This window comes from Typopeltis vanoorti, chromosome 20 (genome assembly GCF_054136105.1).
Source record: "Typopeltis vanoorti isolate ZY-2024b chromosome 20, IOZ_Tvanoo_1.0, whole genome shotgun sequence".
Lineage (NCBI taxonomy): Eukaryota > Metazoa > Arthropoda > Arachnida > Uropygi > Thelyphonidae > Typopeltis > Typopeltis vanoorti.
Genome location: NC_143568.1, coordinates 7,044,554 through 7,071,438, shown reverse-complemented (window position 1 = coordinate 7,071,438; position 26,885 = coordinate 7,044,554). Strand labels below are relative to the sequence as shown.

Sequence of the window (26,885 nt, the reverse complement as noted above, 5' to 3'; positions counted from 1 at the left end):
ACAGTACCTTTTTCTCTCGAGTTTTCTATATTGGCCTCTACCTTTTTCCGATTGTATTATCCTGGTATGATCTCTCCTATAATCTGTCACTCCTAAGTTCTTTTGGCAATAAACTGTGCTTATGCGTTCTTAACCTTTCGTACTTGAATTAAGGACACTTTTAGAATCATCTATACAATGCTTGTGAAACTTGCCAGGTGGACACCGACTTCTTTACAGATTTCCCTTTCTCGTAGTTGTCACTGGATGATGAAACACTTAGACAATACCTTCTTTCCTTTGGCTAAATGGCATTCCTCGGTTCTTACCATAGGAAATATGGAATCAAAATCCCGCTCACTTTTGTTTCCTTGTTGTGACGACGGAGATAACTCCAATCCCGCCACTCAGGAAAACCACGTGAAACCTATACGAAGGAGCTCGTGAAGAAACTCTCTCGGGAAAAAAAAGCCTCTCTGGGGGGGTCTAGTTTCTAACCCTTTTAGACCTTGACTCCTAACGGCACCTTCTTTAATTTATTTTCTCTGCCCCTTACTTGATTCGACTTCACTGACCAATTAGGGTGGTGTTTTTCTGCCAAACATCCTTTGGTCGGCGAGCCCATGACGATGCCTCAAATCCGGGAATTGACCCTGAGCGATAGTCTATTGTTTTTTTATTTTTTTGCTAGCCTCTAAATTAACCCCCCTTCCAAATTTTTAAGAATTTACTTAATATTTTAATCTCTAGTCTCTCACATACAATTTCTTATGACTAATCCTTTCTGTCTTAGCTAAATTTTTTTTTGATATCACAACACTAATATATTCCTTCTTTTATTAGTTAGTTCAACAAACACTTTTTTGTTATATATTTTACTTGGATGCAAGAATATTTTCTTTCTTTAAATAATTTGTGTATTAACTTTTATACAGGGGTTTTATTTTATTTTCTCTTCATGTTACACCATGATAACTGGGAATTCTACATTCTTAAGGTATCAGGGTGTAACAATAGTGCTTGACATGATGTTTGCGGTCTCCCTCAATGAGACTAATGACTCACTGGAGTAGCCTGTAATAATAATAACAACAACAGTTCCTGTTATTTTTTGATTAAGAGCTGCCTATTTTATCTTCTTTGTTATAGTTTTTTTTGTATTGCAACTAGCACAGAGAACTTTGATTTTTGAAAAGAGAAACTTTGTTTCATTACTGTCTGCATGGGATTATTTATCTCCTTATATATTTTATTGATATTTTTTCTTTACTTTTTCCTATATGATTCCTCTACTGTTTTATTGAATTCTTTGTAGTAATTTCTGTTGCTTTCATTAGTCATTCCCCTGGATTTAATTTCTTTCTTTGAGGTTTTTCAGATCAAATGTTTCTCTTGAACTATGGATATAAATCTTTATTTCTAAGTTAGCTAGCTGCTAGCTATGGTAAATATATCTTTCAACCAAATTAAATGAAAATTTCATGATAATGTTTTAATACAAACAAGATTTCACTTTGCCACATGTCTTGTTCCTTCCAATTCACTATACCAGCGCTTCCCAAACTGTGGGCCGCGGCCCCCTTGGGGGCAGTAGGTTTTGTTCGGGGGTCCGTGAAATAATGAAAACAAATTTAAAATGTTTTAAGACTAAGTAGATTTTTTTTATTTTAAAAGAAACGTATTTAACTTTTATTATTTATTATTTCTTTTTTGTTTTTTTTTATATTTTAATGCAAAAATTCACACATTGGTGTTGGTTCACAAACTTTGCTTCCTGTGTATTTTGGCGCTTAACGAATATTAGTAAGTATTGCTTATTCATGTTTCATTTCAAAGCAGTGGTTAATTGTGTTTACTTCGAATGTTCTCCAGGGAAGCTCCAAATCTTCCTGTCCCTTTCATCAGGCGTTCATAATCAGGGACTGTTGATATTGACTTTATATACATATCAAAACTCGTTTTATATTATCACTGTCATCCGAGCTAGTTTTCTGTTACCAATAAAAATTTCCCATATACTTCACACATGAAAAAAGCTTAAACAAGTTCATGTGGGGAGACAGTAACTCACTTCCAGTGGTAAACAACACCCCTCCCTAACAGCCACTATACTGCAGAGGCAATAAAAACAAGTAATACTTTTATTACGCCAGTGAATAAGGTATGAGGAGTCTGTGTAATGTATTTCTCAACAAATAGTGCAATTACAGACAACTGGGATAAAAACACTAATTAATCAATCACATTTCCCCTCATACAGAAACTATGCTGTATAGACTGAAACAAAACCATATGTTGCATGGGCAAAGACAGTATCTAACTAAAAATTATTGTTATTAATTAGATGTGCGAGTTCGATTTCCCAAGGCAACAATAAAATTCAACCGAACGTGTTAAAATTCCTAAGAGTGTTAAAACTAAGTAATATATATATATATATATATATATATATATAATGAATGTTATGGAATTCACACATGGAATTCGGTTGAAGAGAGTTAGTATTTCAACTCAATTGTCAGCTATGCTTTTATCTTTCGGTTGCGCGATGTTTTGTTAATACTGCACCAATCATATGCACGTTTTAATAACCTGCCTTTGCTGTCTGTTTCGCGTTAGGATTAATTACCTTAAAGGGAGAAAATTCACAAAAGAGAAAAATGTAACTGGTCCGGGAATTCCCTTATTCAGGTAATATTCACTAATTTCATGTTATCAGTCTGTGGTGTGCCAGTATCGGTAAGTGGTGATATTATTTGACTTATTCTAAGTTAAAAAATTTAACCCTTCTCCATCCTGAGATGGAGAAGTGGCTGATAAAAAATAAAAAAACATTCTCGCGAACAATCAGAAATAGACTCTAAAAAAAAAAAAAAAAAAAAAAAAAAAAAAAAAAAAAAAAAAAAAAGACAGTATTTCATATTTTACCAAAACAGCCCGCATCGTTTTCAGAACCAAACGGTAAGAGGCAGAAAATGTAATACATGCATTTGATTTTTGCAATATTCGCTGTGTATGTTTTGTATTGAATATAAATACAATAAATATTATAATAACATATCTCTCTATTATGATTTTTTTTTGAGGGGGGGGTCATGAAATATTTTAATTTTTGCAAAGGGGACCCTGACATCCAGAAGTTTGGGAAGCACTGCACTATACTAATAAAGCAAATGTCTCATCTCCAATCTTTGGGAAAGCATTTTGACATTTGTTAAGGAATATATTTCATTATTATTACTACTACTTCTCTTCCGTTCATAGCAGGTTGAATTCCTCAAACAAAGACAAATTTTTGCCATTTCTTTCTGTCTGCTGTCTTTTTATCTAGTTATATTATGAAGTTTAAGTGGGTGCTTTCTTTGATGTTGTCAATCCATTTCTTTCTTGGTCTTCCTCTGCTGGGATGTCCTTCAATTCTACCATTTAATAATATAGGGTGGTCAAAATGTACCTACCAAATTTAATGCTGTATTATTCCTTGAGAAGGAGGCATACGAATCTCATTCAAAGTGTATTAAGGTCTACATCTTATGCCATTTATATTACAACATGTTCAATATGTTTACCTTCAACCTTCATGATCTTCTGCAATCATATCAAAAAATTGTACACCACCTTGTGGAGGATTATTATTATTATTATTATTATTGTTCCGGGCAACTCCAAGGAGTTGACAGACTCATCGAGGGAGGCCCGAACATCATGTCAAGAACAACTATTCTACATTCACACAGTATCTATCATACCTTGCCTTGAACTCATTCACGGTCGTAGCACCCACAACAGACTCTGGAAGCTTATTCCACTCATTCACTACTCTCCAAGTAAAAAACCTAGCTCTAACACCCTTGTCAACCATGCTCTTGCCCAGCTTCCATTCATGGCCCTAGTCCTCCCACCACCAGTCATATTTTCAAAAATATCTTCTGGATCAATCTTATAAAAACCCTTCAGTAATTTGAATATCTCAATCATATCACCCCTCCTTCACCTATCGACCAATTTCTGCAACCCACAAATCTTCAACCTATTCTCATAAGGTTCATTCCACAGACCTGCTATCATCTTGGTCACTCGTCTCTGGATCCTCTCCACTTCCTCCCCATCACGAAGAAACCCTGGTGCCCATAACTGGGCACAGTAGTCCAGATGGGGTCTTATCAAGGCTCGATACAGAGGAACAACAACTTGTTTGTCTCTGCATGTTAAAGTATTTTTCAGAAGCCAAGTGATTTGGTGAGCTGTTTTAGTCACTTTTGCAATGTGCCCCCTAAACTTCAATTCCCTATCCACCAACACTCCCAAATGCCTGGCCTCATCAATCTCCTGGAGTACGGTTCCACCAATGCGATATACTGCTGCTATTCTTTTCACCCCAAAGTGCATAACCTTACACTTTGACACATTAAATTGACATCCATTTTTCCTAGCCCAGTCCTCCAAACTATCCAAATCATCCTGTAAAATTTTGACATCCTGTTCACTCATAATTGCTCTACCCAACTTTGCATCATCAGTAAACAAGTGAACACTTCCTCTCAAATCCTTTCCTATATCATTGATGAACAAATTGAAAAGCAGTGGTCCAAGAACAGAGCCCTGTGGCACTCCACTAGTCACAAGCCGTCTTTTAGACTCCACTCCTGAATAAACCACTCTCTGGTATCTCTCCTTCAACCACCCTCCTATCCATCTCACCAACCCTATATCTATCCCCATCTGCTCCAGTTTACTGATTAGGGTTCTATGTGGTATCCTATCAAAAGCCTTGGCAAGGTCCAGTAGTATTACTGTAAACCCATTACCCCTATCCAGTTCAGCCGTCACTGTGTTATAAAACGTGAGCAAGTTACTGAGGCATGATCTACCCTTCACAAAACCATGTTGTCCCCCATACAATATCCCATTTTCATCTATCCAATCCTGTATTCTTTTCTTGACTAATTTCTCTAAGACCTTGACAATGATTCCTGATATGCTAATCGGTCGGTAATTTGCAACAGCAGTCTTGGAACCACCTTTATGCAGTGGAACTATTTTCTCCTCTTTCCACCCCCTCGGGACTAACCCAGACCTGAGACTCAAATTAAACAAAATTAACCAATTCTTTAGCTGCGTCTCGTACAACACGAGCTGGTATACCATCCAATCCCACAGATGTATTGACATTGAGGTTATGCAATAGACTACTCACCTCCACTTCATTCACCACAATTCCCGTATGCTCTACTGGTACATTCGTTTCTGCAATGTCACCACCTGGATGATATATTCTTGCAAATTGCTCACTCAGTAACTCAACTATATCAACTGATTCAGTTACCTCCCTACCATCGGCATTCTTTAAAATCATTCTGCCATGTTTTTTCTTTTACTTGAAACATATCGAAAAAACTGTTTAGGATTCTCTTTAGCCTGCATGGCCAATGTTCTATCGTAATCCTTTTTTGCTTCTCTTACCACACTCGTTACCCTTCTGGCCTGCGCTTTGTACCGTTCATGTGCCTGCCGGTCACCTTTCTCCTTAAATTCCCTCCATAGTTGTTTCTTTTTTTGCAGCTCAAGCTTAATGGTGTTATTCATCCATTTAACCCCTACTTGATTTATTATTCGGACTCTAGGTATACAGTCAGCCATTGCTTCATGCAAACACTTCTTAACTACCTCCCATGCACTATCAACTTCTAGTCCTTGCAGTTGTACATGCCATGGCACTGAGCCAATCAAACTCCTAAGCTTGTCATACTTTCCAGCCCGATAATTCCACATGTACCCTGTCTTAATTGAAAATTCTACACCTTTAGCCACCTCCCAAGTCAAGACCCTATGATCACTCTCACCGATTGGTGAGAATGTGGTCATATCCTCAAATGTAATTACTAGGTCAAGCACTCTCTGACCCCTAGTATTTTCCATTACATGCTGTCGCAGATAGTTATCCCTTAATAACTGCATAAAATCCAATTCCTTCCTCCCGTGTGTCCTCTCCTCACTCCAATCAATACGACCATAGTAGAAATCTCCCATAATAATCACCCTCCTTCCACTCATTTCTTCTATTTGCTTGTGCATACTGTCACCACCATCTTTTCCATCACCTTGTCTATAGCAGCACCCAATTGTATATTTAGTTCTGCTAGCCACAATCTCACACCAAATGGCCTCAAATGTGCTCTTTTCTCTATACTGCAATTCAACTTCTATTCTCCTTGGCTGCAGCTCATCAGCTATCATCAACAATACTCCTCCCCCCATTTTATTCTCCCTGTCATTCCTGAACACACTATACCCATCACATTCAATCCCACTAGCTATATCATCTACAGTCAGCCATGATTCACTAATACCAATAACCTGTGGTCTGGAAGTGCCAATCATGGCCAAAAACTCTTCCTTCTTGTTCCTAATACTCCTAGCATTAGTGTACATGAATTTAAGACCCCCAATAGCCCCAACCCTACCTTGATGCCTTATATTAACTATCACTCTGATTTGTTGTCGTTATTTGCTCGGGCATATTATATTCATTCTTACATTCAATTGCCTCCCTAAGGACTGTATATCTACTCCCCCCCCCCCTTAATAAATCTAGTTTCCCTGAATTTGCACATCCACCAACACTTTCTCAAGTTTTCTTACACCATAACCATTCAAATGCAAGCCATCCATCTTATATAGATCCTTTCGCCCATCGAACTCACTCCACACATCCACAAATTCCACACCACTCTTCATACATAGCCCACGCATAAAGTCATTCGCAATTATGGCCCTCCTTTTAAACATTTCACTGTCATACTGTGGCAAAAGACTAATCATTCTAACTCTCTCACTCTATTCTTTTGCTACCTCAAAAAATTCATTCAGGTCTTCTATCATTTCCATTTTGTCTCCTTTCAAATCATTCGTACCTGCCACAACAATCATTTCTTTCACCCTTTCCTTTTGCTCTCCAATAGACTCAGTTACATCCTTTATGGTCGCACCAGGTTGGTACGATTTTGTCAAATCCTCTACTATCACACCTCATATTAACGAGTCTCCATATAGCACTCTATCCTTCATTTTGTTCATGTTCACACTCATACGTCTATTTTTTCTGTCATACTTTTTATTATTGGCTGGTTCATTCAGTCGACTTTTGCTCATATGCTCTAGCTGCTGTTTTGCCCTTTGTATCGCACCATTCAACAACGCGATCTCACTCATTGCGTCTATCTCACTTTTTTTATTCTCAGTAAAACTATTAATACTATCGAATGATATAATCACGTAATCACAAGAAAGATATTTATTTAACCAAATATTTCGGTCTGGAAATAGCAGACCATCGTCGGTGATTCTTTCTTGTGATTACGTGATTATATCATTCAGTCTTATGTCGCAAGTATCCTTAAAACAACAAATATTAATACTATCATTCACACTTTCTACATTCATACTCTCACAATTTTCTGGTACAACCTTGCCGTTTCTTGTCACATCCCTATTTTCTTCATTCTGAAGTTTGACCAAAATATCACACTCACGATCCGAAATACTCTTCAATTTCTCATTCTCCCTACATTTTCTACACACATTCACTCCTTTATTATCATCTAACCACACTCCGAGCGCACTCCACAAAGCTTACATTTCACAGCTAGTACACTGAATCAACTCTTTTATACTACCGTTCTTTGATAAAGATGGCAAACCATCATTACTGGCCGCCATTTTCCTACTTACTGGAGCCATACTTGCAACGTATTTTATCAAATTATAATTTTACACACCAAAAACACACAAAAGATGCACTAAGAGATGCAAGGCAAACAAAACTACGCAATATTAAATAAATTTATCAACGATAACTGAAAATAATACTTATCTTATCTGGAGCTTTCACGAACACTACACATGACGAATCCCTCTAGCAGCGACAGCCCCAATAAAATATGTTATAAAGACACACAAAATACTCTAAAAACACGAAAATCGTTCTAGTATACTATAAAACCAATTTTCTAAGGAAAAACACACACAAAAAACACCAAAAATCACCAATTTTACACGAGCGCTAAATTACACTGACCACTCACCATATAACCTTGAACCCAATCCCCTATCAATAGGATATCTATTGGAATAGCCAAGATTTTCTGCTATTGTTGGAAGTTTAATTTGCACTTGGTTAGACTATAATAAATTTAGTTTAATCCTTTATCCAAGTGTAAGCAAACAAAGTTTGCACCTGAAAAGATCTTCAGAACTGAGGTAAGCTGGTACATCCCTTGGCAACTCGTAGCAAAGGTGGACCAAGCTCTCATCACTCCTTGTCTCAGTATCTCCCATAATGCAAAGCACATCTCCTTGCTGACATGTATACTGCTATGCATTAAGGGAAGGGCCACTACCCAGACCGGTTTCGACCTCTATTGAGGTCTTGTCAGTGAGAGGCAGAAGCAATGGAGAGGTCATATTTACCTATACGAGTTGCTGAGGGATGTACCACTTTACCTCAGTCCTGAAGATATTTTCAGGCACAAACTTTGTTTGCTTACACTTGGCTTTTAGCTCCTCCAAAGTCTTTGGATTGTTCTGATACACTTTGTCTTGGAGATGTCCCCCATAAAAAAAAAAATCCAAAAGGACTGAGGTCTGGTGAATAAGGTGAGCAGTCAATTCCACTTCCGTACTGCTTGGATAACCCAAAGAAATGACATTCCCATGGAAATATTCATTCAGAAGTTGGAAAATGAATTCAGTGTGATGGGGACGAACTGTCCTGCATGAAAAAGTGACCTGTGAGGCCATAATCATAGAAGCCTCGAAGAAAAGGAATGAAATTGTTTTCAAGAAAGTTTTGATACCTCAATGCAGATATGGCCCCCTCAGTAAAAATAGATCCAAAAATGTCAACTTTTGACAAGGCTCACCACACAGTCACACCTTTTGGGTGAAGACTTGAAGTAACTGAAACATTCGGATTTTCTGATCCCCATATTTGCCAGTTCTGCCTGTTCACGAACCCATCAAGCCAAAAGTGTGCTTCATCTGAAAACCAGATGAGACCAGGGTCAATTTCTTGGTTCTCAATTCTTCTGATCATTGCATTAGCAAAGTCTAATCTTGCTGCCGTGTTCGCCTCTGTGAGTGGCTGTTGAGTCTGGATTTTATAGGGAAACAAATGAAGATCTTCCTTGAGAATTCATTGAAGACTGCTGCATTTGATGCCTAACACTGAGATGCTCTCCTGGTAGACTTTTTTTCAGGCTTCTTTCAAATGTTTTCTGAACTTTTTCAATGTTTCTTTCAGTCCTTGCTGTCAAAGGCCTGCCACTTTTAAAGTGATCGTCTAACATTGACCCAGTCTTGTGAAATTTCTTGATGAGGTTTGATATTCTGTGCCTGTCTGGTCCAACTCTGACATCAAACTTTACCTGAAATGCTTTTCTAACCTTTTTGGGGCTTTCTGATGATCGAATGTACTCTTCGATGATGAATATCTGCTGCACAATAGCGTAGGCTGACATTTTTCACACCCTGCAAAATGAAGAGAAAACACAAATGGCTTGATGGCTATAATGTGTCAGTAAAGTTTTTTTCTAATTATACCAGCTAATTGCAGAGAAAATTGGATTTAAACTTGGTAGGTATATTTTGGACCACCCTGTATGTTTGGTAGTCTTTCTAGATTAATTCTTGAAACATGTCCAAACCAGCTTAGTTGGCTCTTTTTAGTGCTGTAATTATTGTTTCTTTAAATTTAAGTTCTTCTCTGACTTTTTCATCTGTTTTTCTTTCTGTCGAGTTTGTTCTATTGATTTTTCTTAGGCATTTCATTTCAAAAGCATCGAGTTTATCCATTTCTTTTTTTCTTAAGATCCAGCATTCCGAGCAATGGAGTACCTTGGGGAATTATCATTGTTTTATATATCTTTGAGTTCTTTGCTTAATCTTTTATTGTTCCATATTTTTTTGTAATCTGCCCATTGTCACCCATCCATTATTAATTCTGTGTTTTATGGTTTCGAAATAGTCTAGATCTTCAGTGATCATTGATCCTAGGTAATAGAATTGCTTTACTTGTTCTATTATTACCCCAAGACCTCATGGAGTCAAAGACTCATCTGGGAGGTCCTTTTATCACACACATAGCTCATCATACCGTGCCTTCAACACATTCAAACTCCTTGCAGACACCACACTCTCAGGCAAGGCATTCCAATCATTCACAACTCTGCATGAAAAAAACCTGCCTCTCACTCCCTCTTTGTACAGTTTCCAGGGATGACCTCTGGTTCTCCCCCGATCTTCCACTTTTTTATAGAAGTTCTCCAGCATTGATCCTATAACAAACCCTTACCAACTTGTAGGTCTCTATTATATCTCCCCTCTTCCTCCTGTCCACCAGACTCTGCAAATTACATCTCCTCAATCTTTCCTCATACTCAACACTCCAGAGGTCAGAAACTACCTTAGTTAATCGCCTTTGGACCCTTTCCAACATCTCTTCATCCTTCTGAAAACCAGGTGACCAATTGCTATTGAAATTCTATTGCTATCCTTTTTCTTCCTATTACCATTAGTTTTATTTTACCAAAATTGATTTTCCTATCATATTTGCTACTTGTCTGATGTTGCTTGGTCAGGATATTTTCTAATTTTTCTTGGGTGCCTGTAATGATTACCATGTCGTCAGCATACTTTAAATGTGTTATATTTCTTCCTTATTATCACTATTCATTCATAATTCTTTCATCAAATTAAATTTGTCAGAACTTTTGTGAAGGTTTATATTATTATTATTATAATTTTTAATTACATACTGATGAGCTGAGCAAGGAGCCAAGTAAATGCATAAAAAAATGCCAACATGATAAAACAACCTGATTATATCTATTTAAATCTGAAAATGTTAGAAAAGCAAAAAAGGTCCAGAAGAATATCATCAGAAACAAACAACACAAACTTCCTTTTGTTTAGTATTAGTTTAATTATGTAGACAAGGAATTAACTCTGAAAAAAAATTAAATAATAACTGAAATAATTGAAAATAATTTTCAATTATTATTTTCAATCAGTTATAAACAACCATATATGTAAATTAAATTATACAGGTAGTTTCTGAGTTTGAGTTAATTCTGGCACATACTTGTAAAACAAGAACTCGAAGCAAGAATTTCCCACAGGCTTAATGTTAAACACAGTGGTTATATTCACAACAATGAAATTTGACCATAGCAATGTTAAATAAAGGTCAACAAAGATAGTTAATGCGCAAACAATGCTTTCATTATCCAAAGAAATGAAAAACAGCTTTTAAAATCAAGCAAATCATAAAAGTAGTTTGTTTTCTAGACAGACTTCTCTTTTCTTTATAAATTTCTCAATAGTATGCATATGCATTTTTTAAAAAAATCTGTAGTAACTTATAATGCACTCAAAATTTGAATTTTGTGACTCAAAAATTTCATATTGCTTTTCTTTCTATGTGATGAAAATCTTCATGAAGCCATGAAAGTAAACTTTAGCTGTTAAACCTTTTTAAGTTAATTCACATTGTCATTTCAAGGAGCTCTCCATTTTTGAGCTGTCCACTGTGAGTTGTAGAAACCTCAAGCTGCAATTGGTTAGTAACATTAACTGTTTCTGTTTCATTTTGTACAATCCCTGCTGGTTCTTGAAATCCTTCAAAATTATCAATAAACTGAGGACAGATAGTAATGAGAAATTTATTCATTTTTTTTTTTAAACTATTTATTGCAATTAATGTTTATACTTTCAATTCTTGTTGATACAAGAAAAAAAAAAAAAAAAGAACGCCTAAACCCAGACACTCAACAAAACAAGAACTGGCTGTAATCAATAATTTAAAAAAAATAATAAAAAATAAAAATAAAATATAAAGCTAAATAAATAAATACAAATAATTGAAAATTCAATTATTTAAGGTAATTTTTTTTAAAAGTATTTTCTTAATATAAGAAACACATATTTAATTAGATGAAAACGGAATAAAAAGACATACCAAGTCTTGAAGTTTGCTGAATTCATTATAACGACGAAAAATAAACCATTGTCTACCACCAGACTCTATAACTACTTTATACACCTAGAAAATTTAATTTCATAAGTAAGTGATGAAAAATCTAAAACTTACAAAATATAATAAATATGAACAAAATAAATCAAACTGAACAGAAATGGTGTGCCTTGTAGCCAAAACTAATAAAAGCTGAAACAGTACAGACAACAAAAAGCAATCCTACCAAGTCAGAGAACAGACTTTTCTTTAATAGCGTTTATAGAAAAATGGATACAACTAAACTGTAGCCAATAAAAAAGAGATTAGTAGTTCACTCAGAAGTCATTTTGATCTTATATAGTGAATAATTTTGCGCTGCTGTAGCAAAGTTGTAAGACAGCAGAATATGCATTCTTCAGTTGCAAAGACTCAGATACAATACTTGTGATAATATCAGGAATTTTTATATAAGTTGTTTTTGAAAATCAGGGCAAGTTATCCAGTCATGGAGAAGTAGAAGAGTCCCCCCCCCCCTTCCTGGAAAGTCAGATTTTTATCTCCTGCAAGTGAAACAAAGCATTATCTGCAATTAACAAACAAAATTAATATATAACTGTAGCATAGAGAGTGGATCATACAGTGTGGTTTACAGTCACATTTACTGCACAGTGGCCTCCCAAGATGAGTCCTAGGACTCTATGGAGGTGTCATGTAATGATAGCAATAACGAGTACACAAAAGAAGAGTTAAGAGTTTCAGAAGGGAATGACAGATATAATTTTTTTGCAAAATATGTATATATGTTATTATGTGGCAATCAAGCATGCCCAAGTTCACAGTTTGTAACATAATATGACTTAAGATGCGATGAGTAAGCTTAAAATTGACTGACAGGAAAATATGCTCCTTGAGAAAATGAGCCACCTCATCTCATTATAAGATGCTAGACAATCTGTAGAGATGTAAGTAACTACAAATGAATGAATGAATGAAGGAAGGAAGGAAGGAAGGAAACTTCTATGAGTTCAAAAGGTAAAGAGATGTTGAGTATTTGCTCCATGTGTTTTAACAGATTTCAAAATGAGTGAAGAAATTACCAAGGCAAATTCTGATGAATAGTGGGTCAAGAGATATCTGTATATAATCCAAGCAGCAATTACATGTCTATATGAAAGAGAGTGCAATGGAGTGGTGAGAGAAGTTATTAATCAACCTAATTGCTGTCTGTATTGATTCTAGTATTTTATTTTATTTTTTTTTTTAAGGGAGCTCCTTAGATACACCACCCAAAATCCAAGAACAATATTCAATATTTAGATACATTTGTAATTTATACCATCAGCTCTCACTATATAAACACACTTATAATAAATCACCAAAGAGTCTAAACCAAATTAGTATATAGGCCATTCAAAAGCAAATTCACTATTCTTCTGGTCTCTAGATGTTTGCAAGAGTGATAATCAAATGCAGGGAATTAATGGTAATAATTCAACAGGTGCAAGAGACAATTTTTTGGATGCTGAGGAGGCATTTTCTTGTATAAATACACCTGTGAGATTTTTTATATTTAAACAAAACATATATAACAGAATAAATTAATATTATTTATCAATCACAAATATTTATTTTTGTGTATTGTAAGACATTATCATTGTGAAATGAAGAACAATCATAGAAATTTGAATATAAAAGAATAGCAAAATATATAATCCTCCTAAACATACAGTCAGTGCTAGAATAAAATGCCACTGTGTGTGCACACACATGCAAACTAAAAAAAAAATTAACACCGTTGAGGATAACAATTTCACAACTTTTAGAACAAAAAGACAGTCATTAAGATTTAACTTAGGTCCGTGGAGTAAGGCTTCAGCACTTTCTTGGAATAAATGTTCAAATTTAAAAGCACAATTATGCAAAATGATGGCCAGCATAGCTCTATGTAAGGCAGTTTTTGCCTTGGTAATTTACTCGGATATTATAATAGAGTGACAGCTGAGTTGGATGAGGACAATTTATACAATAATACTGCATTTAGCCATTGCTCTTATCCAACTCAAGAAAAATGAGCGTGACTAGTGGAGTGGCTCAGTGCTAGTTACTAGGAGTAGTGCTAGGGTATAAGGAGTAGCGGAAAGCATCCACTACTCCTCATCCCCAAAATCCCTAGTAACCAAATCTGCACATAGTAGTTACAAGGCAGCCGTAAGAAGGATAATAACCTTCTCATCGTCCCCTTTATCATTGCGTTCTGCAATATCTAAGTAATCCTTTGAGATATTTTGCCAACTTTTGCAATATATCCTCTGAACCTCAACACTGTTCACCATCACTATCCAAATTCTGGCTTCATCAACTTTCTGCAATACAGTACCATCAATATAAAAGTATCATAGTGGAAAGCAACCAGATACAGGTGACTGTGGAATGCTTCATACGAGGATAGATTAAAGGTGTGTGGGTTACAAAGTTTAGGTTGATAAGTGGAAAAGAGGGGATATGAAACTTATAGGTTACTAAAGGGGCTATATAAGATTGACACATGCAAAAAAATTTTTTTCAGTATTTTTTTGCGTGTTCAAAATTTCTCCCTATATGACAAGTAGGGAGAGAACTAGAGGTCAAACCCTAGAAGTTGTGCAAGTTTTGTTATTAAGGATGTGAGGACTAAATTATTTACTTGGAGAGTCGTGAATGACTGGAATGGATTGCCAGAGTGTTGCGAGTGTAATGTTTGAATAATGGTTAGTGTGGGTCTCTGACTCCACGGAGATGCTCATAATAATAAAGTTCAGTATTATCCATTGTATACTTTGGCTAATGTTGTCAATACCATGTTGAGCCAAATCAAACTGATAGAGTGGTGTTCAGAAAAACGTTTTTTTGACTGAACTTTCTGTTTGATCAAGATATGACAAGTTGCAAGAATATGAAATGTGATAAACATTAGCATTGATCATGACAATATGTCTTGATCGATTGGAGAAGGTAAGGATTTATACAAGATTTTATTCTTTCATGGTGAGCCTATAGCAAAGAATAGCAATATGCTAGAATTGCATTTATAACAGGGTAATATACATAAAAAGATAAAATGATATAAAAAGATAAAACAAGATAAAATGAGGATCTCATTTTTAAAGGAAATGGGAATACTAAATTAGAATCTACATTTATTTCCTAAGATTAAAATAAGCTAATAAATCATCAGACACCCATAAAAGTCACCTCAAACCAGCCATTCTCTTGTTTTTAATCTGAATTTAAAAGTTGTAGAAGCAGATATTCTAAAGGTTTGGTGAGCTGTTTAGCACAAGGCTTGTCGAATGAAAGCTGATGTGCTGTCATAAATAAAACAGTGGACTGGATTTGCCTGTGTACCTTCTAAAGTAAGAGATGTCTCCAATGCTTTTGAAATAATAGAAGTGAGAGTAACTGGACATAATTTAAGGGCAAAAAAAAGTGTCAAAAAATTACATCAGAAATAGGAGACTTTTTGGTGTCCAGTTTGACAATATTCTTCCTTCTGGTGAAAAATCAAAGGAGGTATCAAATATTGTGTTTGGAATTAAAGGTTGTATCTACATAGTCTAGAGGACAAACATCATCAACAGTATATATTTAAAAGAAAAACAAGCCTTATAAAATCAAAGAGCTATACAAGCTCAACCAGAGCAGGCTTTCACAAACATCCATTCCAGGATTGAAATCCACAACCTGTTGGTTAGAGAGTGGGTATGCTATCAACTCAGTCAAACAGTCCAGCATTCAAAAGAATCACTAGAAAAGAAGACATTAAACATGTTTAGAGAAATCTCTAAATCTTAACCAGCTGGATCAGTGCAGTTGAAAAAAAAAAAAAAAATCCAGTTAGAATTGTGAACATTAAAACGTTCACACTTCCAAATGACTTTACTTCTTTCATTTCCCCTAGCCATTTGCTTGAAATATTTATTATTAGGAAATTTGGAGTGAAAAAAAATCCACATTTCTTTTCTTTAAATGTTGATTTAAAGAAAAGAAATGTTGAATAAAACTTCGATAAAAGTCTGGACTGATAAGTGGTATTAAGAAGTGCCTTTGACAAAATGAGAAAAAAAAAATTGACAATGATGCAAAAAAATTTTTAGCCAAAGGATTTTCAACATCACATTGATGTTTTACAACTCATAAAACAAAATATTTGCAATTAATAATTTAATATTTATTTTATTGTGGTATACATTTTGTTCAAATAACCTAAGACCATTCTGATATGGACATTGACACAGGACAAATAAACATAATGCTCAAATGCCACTTATAAGATGAAAATAATCAAATAAGTGTGTAATTGAGAAAAGTTAGATGAGTAATGACTGAAAAATCAGAAATTTCAGTTTCTGTTAGGAGATTAAATGTGTTCTGATTGATTAGAGATGGAAATGGAAGGAACATTGCATAGTTGGGACCCGAGACTGTATATATTTATGAAGTGGATCTAAAAAGCTTGAGTTTTGACTTTTCCACATGTAATCAATTTCACTTTGCTTAACCCCCCCCCATACACACCCCATGATTATTTTGTATGGTAATTTAAACTGGAAAAGGAAATCACAATCTATCATATCAATCATCAGATTTCCATGGAATCTGACTCTGGAGGTTTGATAACATCTTATCTAGTCTTCCTCACTGCTATTGTGAGTATCATGTTGCAAACAACATGATGCTGTTGTTTGGGAATAGATGAGAGGACAGAGGTACTTGAGCAAGAATATATAGGAATATATGTAAATCCATGGTAGTCAGCCTGCTGGATGGAGATGATACTTGATAGTGTAAAAATAATCATATTAAAAATTCTGAATATTTTTACGTATTAATTATGCTTGTTAGTTTTGTTTTCATACACGCAGTGTCTGCACTTGTGATGTGCTCGTTATGAAAATGTTATATTAGAAGTAACATGTAAAGAAGTAAAAAAAAATTTGATGTACTTACTAAATTGAATATTTGTGTTACTTATAAGAAAGTTTGTTGTGGTTTAAATTGTTGAATTTTGTGTTTTGTGAAAGACTTTCTCTTAGCGCTAATGGATACAGCGAGTCAGCCATTTTATTGCAGTGCGTAGTTTCTGACTTTTGTGGAGTGCGCATGCTCCCGGAGAGGATTTGATGTGTGATTGACAGCTGACAAGGAAAGCGTTGCGTATCCAAGTAACGGTTAAAAACAGGAGAGCATTCAGAAGTTTTTAGAACACTGGCCGGTAAATATTCAAGTTGGAAAGAACTTGATTTTTTTTTGTGTGTGGCAGTCAGAAGAAATTTTATAGTGTATTCCGAAAAGGGAATAGTGAAAATAATAGGTTTCAAGGAGGAATAAGTAATGAATAAAAGGAAATCTTGAAACTGTAAGTTTTTTTTAAGTGGAAAAAGTTAAGACTGTCATTTAGTATTGTGAATGAAAGAAGAACTTGTTGCTTACATTCTAAAGTGAATGTTTTTCTTAGAGAAAATATTGATAAGGAAAATCTACAAGTATTAAGGATGCCTGAAAGTGAATGTTTAGAAAATATATTGATTAAGAAGATTTATAGGTATTAAGGATACCTGATCTGATGAGTATTGCTACTAAAAGGAAACAAGATTTAGTCAAAAAGACTTTTATGTGTGTTACATTGATTGATGAAAAGGATCCTGAAATTGAAGTACAGAGCCGTGTAACTTCTGAAAAAGAGCCTTAACAGAAAGAGAAAAAAGACTATGAACATTTTTTTGTGATTGTGAAAGAAAAAGTGTTTAGTCTTAAGAGTAAGTTTATATTTTTAAATAAGGCCTTGGATCCATATAATCTGTAGTTATAGTTATGTATTATTGCTAGAAGTGTATATATATTGTTTTAGTTTTATTAAATGTGTTTATTTTGTAATTGGTTTTGAGTCGATGATTAGTTGGATTCTGAAAGAGAGAGTTAAAGTCATTGCACCAATTGGAGTGAACTTTTGTGCAATACAATAACATATAGGGACACTTGGAGTCAAAATAAAAATAATTGTTAGTAAAAGAGATTTATATAATAAATCACCTCATAAGTATATAGTATAATTATTAACAAAAGGCACAGCCGGTAGACTAAATAGTTAATATACTATATATATATATATATATATATATATATAAAAAAGAGGGAATATATATATAAAAAGAATAATATTAACAATGGCACAGCTGACAGGATATGAAAATGAAAAAAATAAAATTAACAATAGGATAGGACTATGCTCAGTGCTTGCAATAAGGAAAGATCCTGATATATGAAGTCTCTGCAAGAGGAATGAAAATAACACATGCCAGTGAAATGCTGTGAAAGCAAGCTGCTAGAAAGTACCTTTACTGAAAGTCATTGCATGTCACAATGATAGCACTTTGCTGCTGGAAAAGTGAGGAAACTAGGGATATAGAAATGAATGAGAAGGGAGTTTCAGTCCAGTAGGAGTATAATATAAACGGATGGCACTAGTATTGTTAGGGAACATGGTGGTCGTGTTGAGCTGTGCTGGAAAGCGCGTTTTTAAATTTACGTATAGCGTGCCTTTTTGTCTCAAATTGTACAGCAGTTGTGCTTCGGTTGGATACAAGTGTCCTTCAGTGGTGTTATTGTTTGGAACTCTGTTGTATATATTGTGTTTTCGCTGTTGTTTGTTTCACTACTTCAGCAACTAAAGATGGCCAAGGAGATCAAGGGTAATCCCAAAGAGTTCTTCCGCTATGTGGCAAGTAAAAGGAAGAATGACTTCGGAAGGATAACCTTAGTGGGTGCTGATGGTATCGAGATGACCAATTCAGATGTAATAGTAGAGTTACTGAGTGATCACTTTTCAAAAGTCTATCACCCAAGTGAGAATATCTCTGTACCTGTAGCAATAACTAATGTGAGAACTAAAGCTAAGAAATCAGAGGTACTTAGTATATTGCAAAATTTAAATGCGAACACTGCTGTAGTTTTAGATGGTATATCAGCTCGGGTGTTGCATGAATGTGCAAAAGAATTGTCAATGCCTCTTACTTGGTTATTTAACTTAAGTTTGAACTCTGGTATGGTACCTAGGGAATGGAAGGAAGGCAAATTAGTTCCTTTGCATAAAGGTGGCTGTAAAACTGCAGTAGTTAATTAGAGACCAATCACCATCTCGGGAGTGGTGGTAAAAGTATTGGAAAAGTTAGTTAAAGACAAAATTCAAGAATGGGTGGATCAGAATATGATACTCTATAAGGGCCAACATGGTTTTGTCAAAGAACGATCCTACCTTAGCAATTTATTAGCTTTTTATAATAAAATGACATCTGAGTTGGACAAACGGAAATGGCTACATAGTGGTACTTCTGGATTTTGCTAAGGCTTCTGACAGGATATCCCATGGAATACTGTTGTGCAAATTGGAATTAAATTGGATGGATATTAAATTTGTGATATGGATAGGAGAATGGCTCAGGGAGAGATACCTGCAGGTGGTGTATGGAGGAGCAGAGTCCAGGATGAGGCAGGTGACCAGTGGTGTGCCCCTCAGGGCTCTGTGCTTGGGCCATTGTTGGTTAATTTGTACATAAATGATATAGGAAATGGCTCAAAGGGAGATATTCAGTTGTTTGCTGTTGATGCAAAGTTGGGTAGTGCAATAAAAAATCAAGCTGATGTTGAGAGTTTGCAGGATGATTTAAATAAGCTGGTAAAATGGACAAAAGGAAATGGATGTCAGTTCAATGTGGAAAAGTGTAAAGTTATGCATTTTGGGATTAAAAGATTACCAGCTGTGTATTACATTGATGGAACAGTACTCCAAGAGATTGATGAGGCTAGGGACTGACAGGAGATGAAGTTCAGGGGACACATTACTAAGGTATCCAAGATTGCACATAGGATTACTTGGTTATTCAGGAACGCACTAACATTCAGAGATAAAGAGGTCATTATTCCCCTTCGTAAAGCATTGATACGTCCACATTTGCATTACTGGGCTCAGGTCTGGTCACCTGTATTCCTTGGGGATGAGGTTTGTGGAAAAAGGTTCAGAGGAGAGTGACTAAGATGGTGAGTGATGTAAAAAATGCTCTCTACATTGATAGATTAAGAGCTTGTGGATTGCAGATGTTGGTTGATAGGCAGAGAAGAGGGGATATGACAGAAACATTTAAATTAGTATAAGGGTTTTATAACATTGATGCAGGGGTAATGTTTCAGCTGTGTGATAGTGATGGAAGAACAAGAGGTCATTCCTGGAAATTAAGGAAAAGTGTGGTTAACAAGGGTGTGAGAATGAGGTTTTTTGCCTGGAGGGCAGTGAATGAGTTTAATGCATTGCCTAACTCAGTTGTGAGTTCTTTGTCTGTAAATGAATTCAAGAAGAGATATGATAGATACTGTTTTGAGAGTTTTGGGTCTCCCTCGATGAGTCTACTGACTCCATGGAGATACCCGTAATGATAATAATAAATGTAAAAAACACTAGAAAGGATTACCACAATGCTGAAAAGGATAGGAACATATGAGGACAAGTAAATGTTCCTTTATAAAGCCTTAAAATTATTCATCTGGAGCTACTGTTCTCTTAGCTAGTTACCTATGATCCAAGGATATGAAGTTTTCATATCTGGTTATTTATTATCTAGAGTGATGAAATGAAGTTATCACTGTAATTACTTATGTAATCATGATGATATCAAGATTTAATGTAGGCTACTAAACTTCTGGTGAATAGGTGGAGAGGATGTAGACAGGCTTATTCCTAAGAACGTTTTACAATTTTTTTTTAAAGACAGAGGTAGATAAAGTTTTTCATTCTAGTTGAATGCTAGCAAGGGAAGAGAGAGATTGAGAGAGGGAGTGAGCATGGGGGTGGGAGTCATGCCTGAGGATCTCACCACCAGCCATGAGAAATTTCTTTTCTAATGGTGATAGAATGGAAGAGATCACTAAATGAATGGTGAGTGCATTTTCGGTGAATTATTTTGAGAAGTTTACTTCAAACAGGTGTTATGTGATTCTTTGAAAAATTTCTCAAGGCATCCATGCTATAAAATACTGGTGTCCAAAAGTTAAGATGAACTACATTTTTACCTGTATAAGAAAATATTTCAAAGACTACAGCCAAATGTGGACAAAAATTTATTGACAGCATACTAATAAATTATATTACACAAAAAATGCATTATAAATTTCATATAAATTAAATTACAACACAGTTTTAGCATATCTAATGGAGTACATTGTATTGCGTACATTGCGGTGGGTTATTATTCCCCTTCATTAATCCAGTGGCACCCAATGGACAAGTAGTCCAATGGGTGCCGCTGGACTACTAGTCCATTGGTTTCAGAATTTGTGGTTGTAATCTTTACAAATAGTGTTCATCCTTAAGTTTTGGACATCATTATATATAAAGTAACCATAATAATTTATTGCATTATGTTTTAAAGTCCAGTTGATGCAGTTAAAAAATTCGTGTACGGCGATTATGATTACAGAAAACTATTCGGAGAGACAGTTCAGTATGGAATATGTCCACCATGAACTGCAATGCAGCTCTCACAATGTCATACCATGCTTAGCAAAAAGCGTTTCAGGAGCTCTTATGGCAAAATGGCTCACTTCTCCTTCAGAGCATGGATAAAACCTTTTTTTCTTCTCCTGGGCAATTTCAAGCAGCAATGAGTCTCACTATTGCACATCAAATGTATTCTATGGTTGAGATCTGGGGAGTGTGCTAACCACTCGATTCAATTAATATCCTCAGTCTCCAGAAGTATCTCCACTTCTTGTGGATGAGCAGTGGATACTTCTGTGGTGTGGCACTGTCATCCATAAAAGTGAATTCGAGTGCAGCACCACGGAACAATTGAACATGATGAAAAACTTTGCTGCAACATCATTCACCAGTTGTAGTCCCTTTTTCCAGCAATTGTAACTCAGTGCATCCATTAAGCATAATGCCTCCCAGAACCACTGTTATCTATCCCTTTCAAGAACAGTCTCACGATGGTAAGCAGTACCACTTTCATGCCAGATGATCAAGCGTTGTATAGAATCAAAGGAAAGTCTTAAAGAACTCTCATCTGTAAAGAGTACATTAGCCCATTGGTGTATTGTACAATTTTTATAGATACATCACCAATGAAGATGTGTTTTGCAAAGAACACTGGATAAAGGGACACAGGACTACAGGCATATAGGCCCGCTTGTTGCAGATATCTGCAACAAGATAGATATCGAGATATCTGCGTACGAATGGAGCCGACCTGTAACCTGGCCTATCATAGTGCATCGATTATTTTTCATTGTTATAACAAAAAATCTGCCTTCATGCTCCATGGCAGAGCAAGGGCAATCTCGTAGCAAACATGTGGAACACATGCCATTGGTTTGAAACGCTCTGCAGAGCCTGGATACAATGCTATGTGAGATTCCAAACTCCCAGGCAATATCAATAATTTCTAGTAATTCTTTCCCATGCAAAATCATCTAGATGATGTCTTTTAGACATTACAAGACATCCAAGTTTTCAACATTATTCCTTCATGAAAAGAAATCTTTTTTTTTCCCTGTTGAGTGCTACCATGTGACACCTTTGCGTGTGGTTCAAAAATCTGAACGTGTACCTGTTTTTACTCAAAATTGTCAGTTATACAAATTGCCAACAGCTGATATGGTTGAAGAAGCTGTCTAATTCCCACCACATATTTTTTTTTTTTTTTTTTTTTTTTTTTTTTTTTTTTTTACCTGGTGCCTGGAGGGGGATGGACCCTTAACCAGTACATTGCAGTGGGTGCCACTGGAATACTTGTCCACTGGTTTCAGAATTCCTGGTTGTAATCTTTAGAAATAGTGTTCATCCTTAAGTTTTGGACACCATTATATATAAAGTAACCATAATAATTTATTGCATTATGTTTTAAATTCCAGTTGATGGTATTTAAGAAATAATTTTTATAAATTACCGTGAACTTCTTGTTTTTTTCCCAAGTTTCGGAGTTAATAACACTAACACTAGTTGTGCCATTGTCTGATCGACAATCATCATCTGGAGATGAACTCATTTTTCTTTTTTTTTTCTTCTTCTTCTTCTGAGGTTTAGGATAAATATATCTAATGAACAATGAAGAATAAAAATAAAATTCTGAAAACAGATAATTTGAAATGAAATTCTAAAGATAAACAATCAACTTTTTTGTTATATATAATTCTTATACAAAAGGTAATACAAAGTTGTTGAAGCTGAACAAATTTCACTGGTGAACTCCTCAAATACCAAAACAAAAATGAACTTTTTTATTTTCATTTTGCATAGCTTCTATATGAGGATATGCTACACATGCACATACATGGCCATCAAATATTGTCTTATAGCTGTTTGTGTTCAAGAATGTCATTTGCTCATGTTTATAATTGAAGGCAAATAAATCTAAAATTGCAAAATAGAAGCACATTTTTGATAAAATGACTGATATGGAATGTGATACACAATGCAAAAAAAAAGTCCAGACTTTTGTTGCATCATAGGCAACTGTCTGTAAACTTCATTCCCTTGTACTTTCGCTGAGAGCAACTTAGAAACCAGTAAACAAGATATGGTTGAAGAAGCAGTCTAATTCCCACCACACATTTATTTATTTTTTTTATCTCTTACCTGGTGCCTGGATCCTTAATCAGTACATTGCAGTGGGTGCCACTGCACTATTTGTCCATTGGTTTCTTGCTTTCATTGCCTCTCAGCAGAGGGTCAACTGTTGTTTCCTACAGACTGTGTATTATGTATGTTAATTGCATGTGTTCTAATGGCTGGTTTACCTGTTTTGAGGAAAAAATCTTTCTGCCTCTGTATGAGACCGACTAACTCGCCTTCATTTGAAAAGCTCTGATAAAAGTTCTTTGAGTCCTAGACTGGATTCGAACCCAGGTCTCTCCAACCAAAGAGCTCCATCTATAATACCGACTGAACTACAGAGGCTCTGCCCCACCTCACGTTGAAGTTGTTCTACCAAATCCATATTGCAGTGGATTTGACCCTACAGTCTGTCGGCTGAACAAAAACAGGTGTGCTATATATTGTGTCAAAATAATGGAATACTTCTCTGCACCTTACATTATAGGAAAATGGATGTGATTACACAGGTATGCAAATTTGTGGCTTACAAAAGAAATCAAATGATTCACTTGGATACTTCTGTGGTGTGGCATTGTCATCCATAAAAGTGAATTCTTCGAGTGCAGCACCACAAAACATTCAGCATACATCATTTCAATCATGTATGCAGAATGGATACACAGAAAGAATGTTAGAAAGGGATAATAGTCAGGTGTCATTCAGGCATAATGCCTGTGAATATATTGTGCAGCAATTAAGAATTCTGAATTTCACAGCTGGCAACATGCAGGGGATGACAGAACACATATGACAACAATCCAAGATGTGAGATACTAACTTACCTCACAACTTGTGGTCAAAAGTTAGAGAACCTGTATTTAGATATGTAAGCAGCCACAAGCAGTTGTGATTGTTTGGAATTATATGCAGAGCAGTCAAGGCTGAGGTCAGTGTATTATTGTCTGTAAATTGTGTGTAAATTGTAACTTGCTAAAAGAATACATGCATATGTATTCTTTTAGCAAGTTTGCCTGTCAGGAGGAAAGGAACTGCTACTTCTGTGTGACATTTAGAACTCATCCTACCAAAAAAGGTTCTCGGCATCCTTGATGTGAACCCAGGTTTCTCTAACCAAAGGGGGGTATCACTGATACCAAATCAGCTACAAAGGCTAACAGCCACATTCAACTTCATATGCATTTCCATGAGCAGAGAACTGCATATCATGTAGCTTTTTCACGTAATAGCTGTGGACCACAAGCTTTTGTTAAAAAAAAAAAAAGCACACCATTAACCAGTATGGAATTTTGTTTAGGATGTGACCAATATCAAGAAACCCTTATGTTAGAAGATTTAAAGTCATAAAAATTTTGTTCAAGTATAAAAGACTTCTGTATGGATTTTCAAGTCATAATGTAATAATAACTGCTTTTAGGGAGAATATACAATCTAGGAGGATAGCCATGATAAGTTTTGAGCTTCTTTTTCAGTTTCTTTATCCTAAATGGTGATGCCATAAATGATTTTGCTTAGTCTATCTGATTAAAAGTTGGATCATCAAAAGAGAACGATAAACGCTGTAATCATGTAACGTTGTTTATAGTACTCTTTACTGTCTTAAACCACAAATTACTTAATCAGTCTTGATACTGCATCTCTCTTTGCAAATGTTCAATTACTTATTCAAACAAGACTTTTTCAGAGATGTTTGTCTCTTCAATTTTGTCATTCACTCAATCTACTTTAATTTTTAGAACAAACTTGCCCAGAAAATACAGAGTAGTACCATGTATCTTTCTCCTATCCTTGCAAATTACTCCATGGAAAAATCTGAATGCTGACTGCTCTGTAACATCCATCCTAGATCCTCAGTATGATACAAATATGTAGATGATATCTCTGCAGTATGGCAAGGCCTCAAAAAAACAGAGCTATAACGATTTGCTCTAATGAGCTAGCTGTTATGCAAGAATTACAGATTAGCATTGCATTTAAAAACAGCTATAACAAAAATACCATCAATAAAACTCTTCATAAAACTACACCTAAAAATGGAAATAATGCAGATTAGTAAAACCATAGCTATTCCTACATTAAAGGGATATCAGATAAAATAAATAGAATACTAGCCCATTAATGTTACTTTTAAACTACCTACAGATTACAAACGTAGAAAGGATAGAAAAATAAGAACCCTGTGGTGGACACAAGAAGATAAATAGTTGTGTAAAAGAAAAAAAAAGCATACCAAAAGCGCTTCCGTAGTGCAATTGGAAGAACGATGGTACATTGCACCCTTCAATTGGAAAACGCCTAAGTTTGAGTCTCATCACGATGGGGAGGAATCTTTATATGGACTTTTTCAATCGAAGATGAGTTAGCCGATCTCATACGGAGGTAGCAGGGTTTTTTCTCCCAGAAACTCAGGTTTTTCATCCCGCATACAGACAAATCGGCCCTTTAGAACACACGCAATTTACAGACAAAAAAAATACTAGTTGTGGTGGTGGGTGGTAGATGGCGCTGATGTAGATGATTGGTAGTAGAGGTTCGGTGTAGTGGTGGAGATGGGGAGTTGTACAATGGGTGTCCTCCCGCGATGAGTCTTCAGACTCATTGGAGGTGTCACGAATAATAATAATATCCAACACTTTAAGAAGAACCAAATCTTGAAGTCTCAGTGGTAAACTCTGAAGAATGATGAAAAATGTAAGAAAGATAAGCTATGTGTGAAAGTAGCTAAACAAAAATCATGTGAAGACTTCGGAGAATATAGATAATAAATATCAGGAAAATGGCAAAATGTTCTGGAGGTTACTGAAAAAGCTTAGAAATGAAGGGAAGAGTACTGTAAAATGACTCAAAGATGATAAAGGTAAAATGAAAACCGAAGATAAGGATTATGTCTAAAGTAACTGGCCTGGTTGGCCAAGTGGTTAGAGTATCTGCTCTCTAGCCAAAAGGTTGCAGGTTCAAATACTGCTGTGCGCATGGATATTTGCGATTGTCTTTCACCTTCATACATTCATTCATTCATACAAGTGTATAAACACTCTCCCAAGATGGAATGAATCACTATGGAAGAAGATCCAACCCTCCTATGATGGGAGAGGTCTTTACCTAATAGTGAAGAATATATAGGCCAAGAAAAAATATCTCTGAATTAATTACTTTGAAAGACTTAAATGAAACAAGCAGTGACAGAAGAGTAGTAGAAAATTTTCAAGGAGAATGCAAACAGGAGTACATATCAAATACTTGAAATGTGAA

General features: G+C 35.4%; 1 protein-coding gene across 2 annotated transcripts in view; it reads right to left on the bottom strand.

Annotated features, from left to right (window-relative positions):
- Positions 1 to 26,885, bottom strand: part of LOC150095214 (serine/threonine-protein kinase Sgk2-like) — a 279,354-nt gene that overhangs the window by 221,617 nt on the left and 30,852 nt on the right. For both annotated transcript variants that reach the window (XM_090410485.1, XM_090410484.1), the window contains exons 2-3: positions 22,969 to 23,116; positions 11,996 to 12,079 (exon numbers count right to left, since the gene is read on the bottom strand). In XM_090410485.1, coding sequence (XP_090266611.1) covers positions 11,996 to 12,079; positions 22,969 to 23,067 — 183 coding nt within the window. In that variant the 5' untranslated portion in view covers positions 23,068 to 23,116. The remainder of the gene's footprint in view (positions 1 to 11,995; positions 12,080 to 22,968; positions 23,117 to 26,885) is intronic.